The sequence below is a fragment of the Bubalus kerabau genome, chromosome 20 (assembly GCF_029407905.1).
Source record: "Bubalus kerabau isolate K-KA32 ecotype Philippines breed swamp buffalo chromosome 20, PCC_UOA_SB_1v2, whole genome shotgun sequence".
NCBI lineage: Eukaryota > Metazoa > Chordata > Mammalia > Artiodactyla > Bovidae > Bubalus > Bubalus kerabau.
The window spans coordinates 59158407-59170957 of record NC_073643.1 but is presented as its reverse complement, the minus strand read 5'-3'; the positions used below and the strand labels follow the sequence as shown (position 1 = coordinate 59170957).

Here is a 12551-nt window from a genome sequence, read left to right as displayed (position 1 = left end):
TGAGTGATGGGGTGGTGAGCTCCTCAGGACAGCAAGCAGGGTGACCGCCCTCCCCGTGGAGGGAAGAGAAGGTTCCCGGCAGAGAAGGTGGTGGCGTCCAGGAGTTCATTGCGGGACAGGGTGCAGTGTTGAAGTGGAGACCTCTGCAACCTCATACCTGCTGTCCCGCCTGGAGCACAGTGGCCTCCTTGCCGATGTTCTGGGGCGGCCAGAGAGTCTCCCTGGGTCTCTGCCCCGCTCCTGTGATCTGTCTTGCTCCGTCCATCCATGCCTCTTCCTCTGCCTTCTCGTTTCCCCTTCTTTCCCTCTCCTCCGCTCCCTCCCTCGGCCCCGTCCCACCTCCCTGCCTCTTGGGCACTTGCCCTTTTCAGATACCTCTGTAACGAAAGACTTCTCCCACAGTGACAGCTGTTCAGCGATGGGGTTAACTGTCCTGCCCACTGATGAGGTCCCCGCCAGGGAGGCAGTTGAACAAGGCAGGGTGGTTGTCCTTCCTGAATCTGCCAGGCGGCTTGACCTTCTGGATTGGGGCTGGACCAGTACTTTGGCCACCTGATGCGAAGGGCTGACTCATCAGGAAAGACCCTGATGCTGGGAAGGATTGAGGACAGGAGGAGAAGGGGGTGCGACAGAGGGTGAGATGATTAGATAGCATCACTGACTCAGTGGGCATGAATATGAGCAAACTCCAGGGTGGCGCTAGTGGTAAGGAATCCGCCTGCCAGTGCAGGTAATGTAAGAGATGATCCCTGGGTTCGGAAGATCCCCTGGAGGATGGCACGAGCGCCCACTCCAGTGTTCTTGCCTGGAGAATCCCATGGACAGAGGATTCCTGGGCCACGGTCCATAGGGTCGCAAAGAGTCTGACGTGGCTTAGTGACTGAGCAGCAACATCTGCATGGCTGGACCGTGACTTTTGGTGCTGAGGCTCACCCGATGTTCGCTGCTTCAGTACTCAAGGTGGCTTCAGGATATTCCGTGTATTTATAACTCTTAAGCGCTGAGCCTCATGTAAGGGCCTGTGTATTTGAAGATCATATATTTTTGTTGTGAGAAAGAAGTCTTACATTCTTTATAATGTTAATGTTTATTAAATTTAATTTTTAAAGTACCTAATCGTTTCACAGAAATTTTAGAAAACAGAGACAAGAAGAGGGAAAGTAATCGGTTCCTAATTCCATACCCCCGACACTGTTTACATTTCATCCCGCTTCCTTTCAGCTTTTTCCTTTGCTCACTTTTCACACAGCTGTGTTGTGATGGGGAGGCAGCTTTCTCTTGATCTCTTAGCCCTCCTGTGGGTGTTTCTACACACTCGCCGTCTTCACTGCTTTTACACCCGGGAGCAGGCGCCTATGGTTTCTTTAGACTTTGTTGTGAAAGAGCAGCCCATAAACTTCTTTAAAGATGGATGGTTGTAAAGCAAGAGCTGTATAATATTTCTTCAGAGAAGGAATTACCCCACTTCTTACCTGTCGCGTAAAAGAACAGGGTACACCCAAGGCAGGGGAGTCCCCACAAGGAAGGGGAGGAATGAGCAAGCTTTAGACCTGCTCCACGCCAGGAGCTTGTGGGGGCTCCTTGGGCATCTGTTACCTGTGATCACCCCCAGTTCACAGGGTCTGAGACCCTGGCAGGAGGTCCCTGGAGTCAGCACGGAGTCAGGACTCCAGAGCCGCGGGGCGGTTGCCAGGGGGCCTGGGTTCAATCAGTCCTGTGGGCGTACACATTAGTAACAGGCCTCTCTGGGTTTCAGGATTTCCACGGAGCAGTCGTGAGGGCCTTGGATGAGATGGACTACGAGGGCAAGGACCTGGTGGCCCGGGAGGAGCTGAGACGCGGCCTAAGTGAGCTCCCGGCCATCCACGACCTTCACCAGGGGATCCTGGAGGAGCTGGAGGAGAGGCTGGCACACTGGTGAGCTGCCCGGGCCCCCACCCCCACCCCGTTGCCAAGGGGAATGCTGGGGAGGGGCGGGCAACCCCCCCACCCCGCACCATGTAAAGCGGTGTCTCCATCTGACGGGCCGGGGCGCCAAGACACGGAGGTGCCTGGTCCCTCGCCTGCTGCGGGAGGGTCCACCACCCGGGATGCCATGCCGGTCCTCACCGTCATGGGGGCCACGAGCCTGAGTTCTTGGGGTCCTGTCCCCCTCTCCTTGACTGCAGGGAAGGCCAACAGAAGGTGGCTGACGTCTTCTTGGCCCGGGAGCAGGAGTTTGAGCACCACGCCACTCACATCCTGCAGTTCGACAGGTACCTGAGTCTGCTCGGTGAGAACTGCCTCCACGCCCCGCGGCTGGCAGCGGCTGTCCGAGAATTTGAGGTGGGTCCCTTGGTCATCCCAGGAACCCGCTCTCAGGATGCAGGGGTGGAGATGGGCATGGAAGGGCTTCATGCCAATTGGGAGGTCAGACCTAGGGGGGTTGGGGAGGAGAGGGCGACCCAGCAGAAGGGAAAACCCAGAACATCCCGCCTTGGGCCATCACTGACAACTCCATGAGCACTGGCCATGGGGAGGGGTTTTAGCAGCTGTTCTCCTGTCCCTGTTCTCCTGTCCCGGGAGAGAAGCACAAAGCAAGCCAGGGCCCTAAAGCCATCGGAGTGAGCAACAAATGGCCACCAGCTGAGGATCCAGTAACCGCTAGCTTGATGGACTTTTCTCTATCGCTAATGGGGGCTGGGAGAGACATATTACTGAGTGTAGGTAGCAGTGTGTGAGCCTGAAGGAACGAACTGTCAGAGTGGGGCAGAGCTAATCTGAGAGGACTTCCTGGAGGAGGGGACCCTGGTTTTGGAGATGGCCCGGCCCGGCCAGTAGAAGGCATGGCTGGGACGTGTGTGGCTGGGCTCACATGGGATGCCGTGAGTCCGGAGCTGGGGGCAGGGGTCCCTGATGGAGTTTCATTGTCCTGGTCTCTCGGGATCAGCAGAGTCAGCAGGGAGGCGGCCAGAACATGAAGCACCGGCTGCTGCGGGTGGTGCGACGCCTGTTCCAGTACGAAGCGCTCCTCACAGGTGGGCCCCCGGGGGGCCGGGCGCAGAGGCCGGGTGGGGAGAGCAGAGGGGCAGCACCTGCGGAGCGGTGGGGGACACCCGGCCTCCCACTGTGGCTGGACGGGAGGGCAGGGCGCAGAGGCCGGGTGGGGAGAGTGGAGGGGCGGCACCCGCGGAGTGGCGGGGGACACCCAGCCTCCCACTGTGGCTGGACGGGGAGGGCAGGGTCTCTCAGTCCTGCCCCCCGCCGCTGGGAAGGTGCCAGGCACCCAGCCCACCCCCTTCCTTCCGCTGAGCTCCGGACCCCCGCGGCCACGTGGAAACTTGCTTGAGTGCCCAGCTGCTGCATCTCGCTGCAGCCTTTCCCAGCCGAACACACAGCGACTCTCGTTTTCCCCTGGTCTGCATTTCCTCCTTGGCTTCTGTGGGTCTCGTTTGCCTAAATCTGTTCTTATCACCAGAGCCCTCCTGAGTCAGCGGATGTTTTCCCCTCGGACCTGCTGGCCCTCTCTGTGGCTTTGTCACTGACCGCTTCCTGCTTCTCTAGCCCTTTCCTCCTGGGCTTCTGTGACACACGCTCTCCCTCCTCCTTCTGACCTCTCTGACTCTTCTCACTCTCCTCCTCGTGACTCCAGGAATGTCAGTGTTTCTTGGGTCTCATCCCCAGATCCTCTTTGCTTCCTTTTCTACAAACTGTCCCCTGGGAATGTCATCCCCTCCCTGAGCAACTGCCCCCAAAGTGGACAGAGACCCCTGGCCCAGGAGCTGATGCTCTGCTGGGGAGAAATGGAACTGCACCCGTAGAGATACGCGTGTAACCCCAGAAAGCAATCAACCTGTAAAAAAAGACATTTGGGCCAGGAGATGGAGGGTTTGTTCATCTAATTCAACCAGGATTTATTAAGCACCTGCTGTGTACCAGACTCTGTGCTAGAAACTGAGGATGTAGAGGTAAATTAAACAACCAGAGTCTGTGACACTATGAGCTTATACTCAAACAAGCAAATAAGGAATTAAAAATATATTATGTCCGTGATAAGAGCTCTCAAGAAAATGAAGGCAGATTAAGGGCATTCAGGGGAACAGGCTGCTGTATTAGATCTGGGCGTCAGATAAGATTTGTCTGAGGAGGTAACACTGAACAGAGGTCTCAGTGAACTGAGGGCACGAGCCATATGACCATCTGAAAGAAGAGCGTACCAAGGGGAAGAAATTGTAAGTGCAAAGACCCTGGGGTCTGAGCAAACGTGGCACATTCAAGAAGTAGCAAGAATGCCGACCCTGCCCCAGTGAGTGAGTGGCGTGGAGAGGTCGCTAGAGTGAGACCAGCCTGCGTCGAGCAGTTGTGGGTGTGAATGTGTTAAGGGGTCTCGCGTGTCACCCTCTGCCGAGTGGTGGTCACATCTGTGTCCCCCCAGCAGACCGTGTGCCTCTTCAGGCCTCGCACGGCACTAGGCACACAGCAGGCGCCCAGTTGGCGTCTGTGGATGAATGAATGGACGGCCAGCGGTGGCAGGCGCCACGCTGGTGGTGGTGCTAAGGGCCTGGCTCTGTGCCCGCGTGTTCTTATGGTCGGGCCGACAGGAGAGAGGCGGCTCCCCTCATCCTTCTGAAAGTCTTCTTCCGTCTCTGGAGACTGAGGGTCTCCTGTTGTGGACCCCAGGGGGCAGGCCTCACCAGGGCAAACTGACTCCTGACTCTTGTTCAATCTGCAGACTATTTAAATAACCTTTGCCCAGACTCAGCGGAGTACGACGACACGCAGGGTAAGTGTGCGTGTGAACCCAGAGAAAGTGGAGCTTTGGACCCCCCATCCCCCGGCTCTGGACTCCACCCCAGTTCCCAGGTGCACAGCACGGCCCCCTCCCGTGCTGGCTGGGTATGCAGGGGCCAGGAGGCCTCCGGGGCTGCTGAGTGACACCCCCTTTGCCTCAACCGTGGGGACTCCCTGGGGGGTGGGCTAACATCCAGTCAGAGGAGGAGGAGAAGGGGCGTGGCCAGAGTTTGGTGATAGGAGGGGGCGCCAGGTCTAAAAAACCCCCTAGATTCCTGATTTCCTCCCCGTCCTGTGTGGCCATCACTGCATGTGACTTGCCAGGGCAGTCTCTGTGTTAACATGCTCCACACGCAGCCAGGGAAACTGAGGCACAGAGGGGTCACACTGCTGTCAAAGGCACTCAGGCAGTAGCGGCCAAGCTGGGGTTGGGCCACTGCCCTCACCAGCCGTGGGAAGGATTGGTGCCACCCCCATGCACGGCCCTGCAGGGGGACTTCCGGAGCAGGAGGCGAGCAGGTGGCAGCTGGCCCGGCCCTGCCCAGGAGGTCCAGTGCTCTGCTTCTCTCCACAGGTGCGCTGACCCTCATCTCCAAGATCACAGACCGTGCGAATGACAGCATGGAGCAAGGCGTAAGTCTGGCCCCGGGCACCTTCCCCGTGGGTGCAGGTGCCAGTGGCCCTCCACCCTGCCCAGGTCTGCTTTGTGATACCCCCACTTCTTGGTGGGGGGCGCAGGCCATCATGTGTCTCATGGGATCCTGCAAAGAGCCGTGGTTTCTGGCCCTGACACTTGGTGTGTGACTTCAGGCCCTGCGTGTCCCTCCCCGAGTCTCTGGTTCCCCATCTATTTGAACAATGAGGAGGGCTGCAGACTTTCACAGACCGGATAAGTAGCGTCCAGACCCTGGTCTGAGACATCTACATCAGCACCCGGGGTGCTCTGTAAACTACAGATTTCTGGACATGCCTTCCAGTCTTGCCAACTGGAACTTCTGGGGTAGGGTTCAGAGATAGGCAGTTTTAACAAGCACCCCAGGTAAATGTCTGGCCCACAGAAGTTTGAGAGCTGCTCATTCATGGGACCACATGATCTCTCAGCACGTGCCTGATTCTGACAGTGTGTAACTTCATTCGGGACACGCTGACCAGATGTTTACGGGGTGTCTGTCCGAGATGGTCAGCTTTATCCCACCTCCCAACTCTGTTCCAGTGGTTTCCATGGTTACTGGTGTCTACATTTTTTTCCTGCTCCTTTAAGCTGTCAATAAGCTAGAGCTGTGTGTTGGGAATGATTCTGAGGCTGAGTCCTGGCTCAGTGGGGAAAGTTCAGTGATTGATTAGTGATGTCTGACACAGGCAGAGGTGGGAATGATGGTGGTATGTGTGCCAAGCTGTTGCTTGGCTTTGCTGTGGCAGGTGCACAGAGCATCCTTATAGCGAGTCATCCACAGGTAGAAAAAGGGGAAGGGAAGTAACGTCTTTTAGACTCCTGCTATATGTCAGGTCTTAGGTTGGGATCTGGAGATACAGAGATAAAGCCATGAGTCCTGGCCCTTGAGGAAGTCACTGCTTAGCAGAGCATTTAAGACATGGACATGAAGAATCATGATAAACATCGTGAGAGAGAGAGAAAGTGCTACAAGTTTCAGAAAAGGGTTTCCTCTCTCCCCCGGGGATGCTGAGACGCGATGATACAGAAGGCGCCCCTACAGGGAGGACTGTACGCACGCCATGAAGGCACAGGGGGCCGAGGTGGTCCAGGCAGAGTGCCTGGATACAGGCGTGAAGACGGGAGAGTGCCGGCGTCAGAGCTCAGAGGGCCGCCAGGGAGGCTGGCAGACGGCCCAGTGCAGGCGCAGTTGGGAAGAGTCTGGGGGGACATCCGGGTAGCTGGTGGAGGAGTCTGCAAGCCTGCAGTCTGAAGCCAGCGGGCTGGGAAATCCGGTGGGTCATCGGGCCCTCTCTGCTCCCCCGATGTCTGGGAGCTCCCTGCTCTTTGGCACTTTGTATAGACAGTGAGATCTCCCTCGATGTAGCCAAAATACAGAGGCGCCTGGGAGTCGGTGCAGCAGATGTAGCAGCAGATGGACCGGGGGGCTCCCACTTCCTGTGAGGGGGGATGTCTCTGCTTCCAGAGAGAAAAACCAGGTCAGGAAGGGCCACGTCTTCACTCCCACGCTGAGCTGTCGTGAGTAGCCTAAGTTTACAGTTTGGGCTTCCCAGGTGGTACTGGTGGTAAAGAACCCGCCTGCCGGTGCAGGAGACATAAGAGACACAGGCTCGATCCCTGGGTCGGCAAGATCCCCTGGAGAAGGACACGGCAGCTCCCTCCAGTATTCTTGCCTGGAGAGTCCCATGGACAGGAACCTAGCAGGCCACAGTCCACAGGGTCGCAAAGAGTCGGACACAGCTGAAGCGACTACGCACACACACATGCATAGTTTATAGTTTAGGGGGAGAAAGATCGCAGAAAATGCTACTTTTAATATCAGATGAAGGGCACACCCTGGCAACGTGACGTAGGACTGTTGATGTGAACCGTGATTGCCTGGTCAAGGTTGTGCTGGTGGGATTTCTGCACGTAAAGCTCCACCCCCACCTGCCGGTCCATACTGGTTGGAGGAAAGTGTCTGTGCGCGGCCCGCATGTAAGGAGTGGGGAATTATGCTCCCTCCCTTTGAGGAAAGAGTATCTACCTAAATTATTTGGACATCTTCTGCAAGGGAGATTGGCCTCTTCTCCCTTGTTTATTAATGTGTTCACCAGTTCTAAGTTAATTTATACCTAAATTATTTATATCAGTAAGAACTCACAAACATGTTATGTTTGACTTCTAATCCCATGCACTTGATTTTATTTCTCAAATTGTCCCAGCTTTGGCCATTAGGAGTTGGCCAGTTGGTCCTGTGCCCCTTTCACATGCCCCCATCAGTGGGGGTCTGGGTGGGGATTTTTATTTTGCTTAGTTTTTGAGCACTTCCTTACTTCCTGGCACTGTGAGATGCTCCGTGTTCACGTTGCGTGTGTCCTGCCCCAGTCCTAGAATCAGCTGTTTCTCCAGACAGCCTTGGTTTGTTTAATTGGATAATGGTTTTAGAAACCAGGATGTGGGCACGGTATGTTCACTGCTACTGGGGTAGCATTTCTTCTGATTCTGTCAGCTACAGAACAAAGACTTACATGTGTATTTACTGTGTATATACTCATATGAATAGCCGTTTCTATACATAGCCATCTGTATTAAACTAAATATGAGTGTCTTACTGAGTCTTCAACTCTAATTGTTACCAAGTGGATCATTCCAGCCTCCTCCCCTGGCTTCTCTGTAAATTTCCCCTCCCAAGAGGAGTGTGGGAGTGGAAACCTGGCTCCTAGCATCCAACATCCATTCATTTAATTGATCGATTTACCTTCCTTTTTAAAAAATGTTTTTCCTGGGTATAGAAATCTGGGTTGACCAGAACTTTCTTTCAGTGCTTTACAGATGCCACTCCACTGCCTTATATCCTGCCTAGTTTTGGAGAAGAAATCTGCTGCAGTGGTTATATTTACCCTCTTTATGTAATGGGTCCCGTTTTTACTGGCTGCCTTCGAGATCTTCTCTTTACACTTGACTTCTAGAAGTTTGACCATGATGTCTAAATATGTGTGTTTTGGAGAAGTAGTGGCATATATCCTGTTGTGATTATCAAGCTTCCTGGGCTTGTGCTTTTTGTCCATTAATTTTTGAAGTTTTTCTTGGGTGCTCTGTTCTTCCCTTGCCCCCCAGCCTGCACTCTTACTTTCTCTTTTTGTTTCAAGGTGGTAAATCTCAGCTTGAAAAGAAAGTGAAAGTGAAAGTTGCTCAGTCGTGTCCAACTCTCTGCGACCCCATGGACTGACAGTCCATGGAATTATCCAGGCCAGAATACTACAGTGGGTAGCCTTTCCCTTCTCCAGGGGATCTTCCCAACCCAGGGATCGAACCCAGGTCTCCCAGATTGCAGGCGGATTCTCTATCAGCTTAGCCACAAGGGAAGCCCTCCCCAGGTTCATTCATTCGTTCCTGAGCTGTGTTCGATTTGCTGCTAAGCTTGTCATAGGACTTCTTCGTTTCTGATAACACATTTCTTACTGTTCACATCTCCATCTCTCGTTTGTCTCCGTCTCTGCTGAAACTCCCTCTGTTCGTGCATGCATCTTTTCCAGTGGCTCCTCTAACATAAGTAGTCACAGTCACTGTGATGTCCCCATCTGCCGGCTCCGGCATCTGTGTCACCTCACGTTCTGGTTTTCTGGAACACTTTATGTCTTGAAAATGGGTTAGGGTTCTCCCTTGCTTCGCGTGTCTCCCGTGCCTGATTGAACACCGTTATGTGCAGAGGGACTGTAGACCCTGTGGGAAATAGCATCTACCTTTAAAAGTGGACGTGTCTCTTTTTCTGCTCAGGCTGTTCACGTCAAGGGTGAGAACTGAATCCGTGCGGTCAGTAGTTGAGCTGAGTTTAGGTTTTGTCGTCAGACGTCCCCTTCAGACCCCCACAGTCATGCTCCTCTGGAAGGTGGCTGCTGTCACCTGCTGCTCTGTGTGGGACCCGAGGGCCCGGGGGCTTTCCCTGCTGCGTCTTCTGCTTTTTGCAATCTCTGCACCACGGAAGGGACCTCTGCGTCCTTCCCCTCCTCAGGGATAGACCACTGCGTCCTGTCACGCAGGGCTCATGGGTCACGGCTCCCGCGGACAAGCCTCAGTCTTAAGGAGGGCCTGAGAGCCTGGCTCGCTCTCGGCGTTCCTGCCCCTCCTTCACGGGCAGCCAGCCTCTGCCGTGTATCAGTGGCGGGTCTTGGGCAGGTTTCTGCTTTGTCTTGGTGTGTGATTCTGCACCTGAGAGGTCACCCACCTCTTCTTGGAACAGATACCTCGAGCTGCTTCTGCCCTTGCCTCGGAAGCCATGGGCTCTTTGCCTCAGGGTCTGGGAGTGAGAGAGTTGCCTCACCTCCCACGGTGGTGGAGGGTCACCTCACCTCCCACAGTGGTGAAGGGTCTTATAGGAGAAAGGGCCCTGGGGAAATGGGCTGGGTTTTGTGCCCGCCTCACAGTTGGCAGCCTGCACCCCTTCAGCACCAAGAGGGGATTCTCTCTGCCCCCACTCTTCCTTGTAAGCACCGGGCAGAAACTCCTGGAAAGAGCTTGCGAGGGCCTCCACGTGCCCCTTGGGTCTGGGGCTCCCTCTATTCTAATACTGTCCCGCCAGCCCATACCTGACTTTTAAGAAGCCATTAACATTTTAGCTGCTTTCTTCTCAAGCTTCTTTATGCTGACCACCTCCTCCCTGTGTGTTGCCAGAGGCGATAACTCATTCATCTCCTGTGTCCACGGTGGGGTCCTGGGGACCCCGCGCTCCAATAGCCATAAGCAGAGTTCTGCTTTTGTAGATGATGTGATTCTTTTTTCTCCCTGTTAGGGTGGGGGCATTGTTTCCTTGCAGCTCCTACGTCATAACCAGAGGTAAAATAACTTTTACACGTTTTCTGATGGGTAGGATTTTATGCCCTAAACTGACCCTGATGCTGGGTAAGATTGAAGGCAGGAGGAGAAGGGGGCGACAGAGGATGAGATGGTTGGGTGGCATCATCAACTCAAGGAACATGATTTTGTGCAAACTCTGGGAGATGGTGAAGGACAGGAAAGCCTGGTGTGCTGCAGTCCATGGGGTCGCAAAGAGTCGGACATGGTTTAATGACTGAACTGAACTGGGGACGGTGTCGAAGCCTTTTCAGGGCATTTTCTCTGCAGTTTTCACCGTGTTCGTTGACTTTAGACCCAACCCTGCGTGAGGTTCAGGGTCATCACCCTTCCAGCACTCCAGGCCGCTGTGACAGGGGAGGGGCCCGGGACCGTACGTGTTGTGAATTCTCAGTGAGCTCCTGGGCACACGTGTTTCTTCAGGGAGCCCAGAGCGTGTTTCTTCGGCAGGCACTGCATTTTCTCGGTCACTCTGTCTCAGTAAACGAGCTCTCCAGCAAAGGGTTTAAGCCCACAGAGCCAGTCTGGCCTGAGGCTTCTGCCACTTGTGGGTTATTGCGATCTGGATGCTCCAGGCGTTATGGGGGACACAGGCTAGAGCGGGAGCAGTGGCCCCCAGATAAACGGGTATCGGACGGCATAGTGAGGCCACGTGACGGTGTCCGCGGCGTGCAGACAGAGGACACTGTCACAGATAAACGGGTATCGGACGGCATAGTGAGGCCACGTGACGGTGTCCGCGGCGTGCAGACAGAGGACACTGTCACAGATAAACGGGTATCGGACGGCATAGTGAGGCCACGTGACGGTGTCCGCGGTGCAGACAGGGGGCACTGTCACAGCCCAGGCCCGCAGGGACTAGTTGGAGTGACGGGAGCCCACACGGGTGGCATCCCGTGGACCCAGGCTCGGTTCCCGGTCCCACCAGCGACAGGAAGTCGGACTGGGAGCAGGTCCCTCCTGGGCTGCGTTTCCTCCTCCGAAGTGGAAGCAGGGCCGCCCGCTCCTTACAGAGGAGATGAGGGGCCCTGACCATCTCGCCCTCGCCCTGCTCCCGCCTGCAGGAAAACCTTCAGAAGCTGGTCCACATCGAGCACAGCGTTCGGGGCCAAGGGGATCTCCTCCAGCCAGGAAGGGTGAGTGCCTCCACAGCGGAGGGCGCCGGCAGGCAGGTGGGCGAGGCCCTGATAAGCCCCATTGTTCAGCTGGGCTGGCCCCAGACGGGCCTGGCCGCAGGTGCCCACAGGCAGGGAGGGAGGGGGGCAGGGGGCGGGGAGGGCGGGAGGGCAAGGGCTGTGCTGGGCTCCGCAGGCCCCTGGCTGTCTCCCCTAGGGCTTTCTGCTCTCGGGGACTTTAGAAAGCAGTGCCATTGGGGTTCCACGTTCCTCTCAGAAGAGACACCGGTATCCTCAGTTTAGTCCAGTTGCTGGGAAACCATCTCTCAGGAACCCCAACGTTTTTTAAAAGACAGATTTACCCACTTTTAAGCTTCCAAATGGAAAACACAAAACTCAGCTCTAGAGTAGTAAAAAAAAAAAAAAAGTATTCATGACCTGTTCCGGGCCACAAAGAACAAGAAACAAGAGTGAGAGATGGTACTTAGGTGTAAAATCCCACCCGGTGTTTTGGCCAGAGGCCTCAGTTTAGTGAAGACGTATCAGACATCTGTTTGTATCCTCCAGAATGGAGGGGGCTGTAGCAACTGTTCACAGGTCTTCAGCCGCTGTAGCAAACTGGCATCTCAGAGGCTCTGTTCTCATCAGACGCCCATGGCAGCAAACCAGGGGCCGAGTCATTGTTGGGACCACTCTGTGGCTGGCCCGCTGTCTGGGTTGGTGTGGTTCAAAGAGGGTGCTCCCCAAAGGCCAGATGCCCGTCTCCAGGGCTGCCCCATCAGGCGTGGAGCATGGCTCCTGGGCAGGGGGCTTCTTCCATGAGCCGCTCTCCCGAGCTCCGGGAGGCACTGTAATTGGTTTCCTGCTTAAGGGCCTCCCCCCAGCCTTCTCCAGGATGGAGCAGGGGGTCAGCCTGACCACCGAGGTCTGCTTCTCTGCTCACAGGAGTTTCTGAAGGAAGGGACGCTGATGAAAGTAACAGGGAAGAACAGACGCCCCCGGCACCTGTTTCTGGTAAGTACCCAGCCTCCGGTCAAGCCCGGACTACAGGTTCTGTGAAGCGTTTGGGGGCTGTTACCTGAGGATGGCAGGAAGGCCGTGGAGACCAGAGCCGACCCCTTAGGGCGAGGATCGTCCAAGAAAGCCGAAAGCCGAGGATT

General features: G+C 55.4%; 1 protein-coding gene across 3 annotated transcripts in view; it reads left to right on the top strand.

The window, feature by feature from the left end:
- FGD5 (FYVE, RhoGEF and PH domain containing 5) overlaps window positions 1-12551 on the top strand; it is a 121123-nt gene that overhangs the window by 87816 nt on the left and 20756 nt on the right. For 2 of the 3 annotated variants that reach the window (XM_055557108.1, XM_055557106.1), the window contains exons 6-12: window positions 1757-1917; window positions 2169-2325; window positions 2930-3017; window positions 4712-4762; window positions 5345-5403; window positions 11341-11412; window positions 12337-12405. In XM_055557108.1, the coding sequence (XP_055413083.1) occupies window positions 1757-1917; window positions 2169-2325; window positions 2930-3017; window positions 4712-4762; window positions 5345-5403; window positions 11341-11412; window positions 12337-12405 (657 nt within the window). The remainder of the gene's footprint in view (window positions 1-1756; window positions 1918-2168; window positions 2326-2929; window positions 3018-4711; window positions 4763-5344; window positions 5404-11340; window positions 11413-12336; window positions 12406-12551) is intronic. The other variant, XM_055557107.1, reaches the window with a different exon arrangement.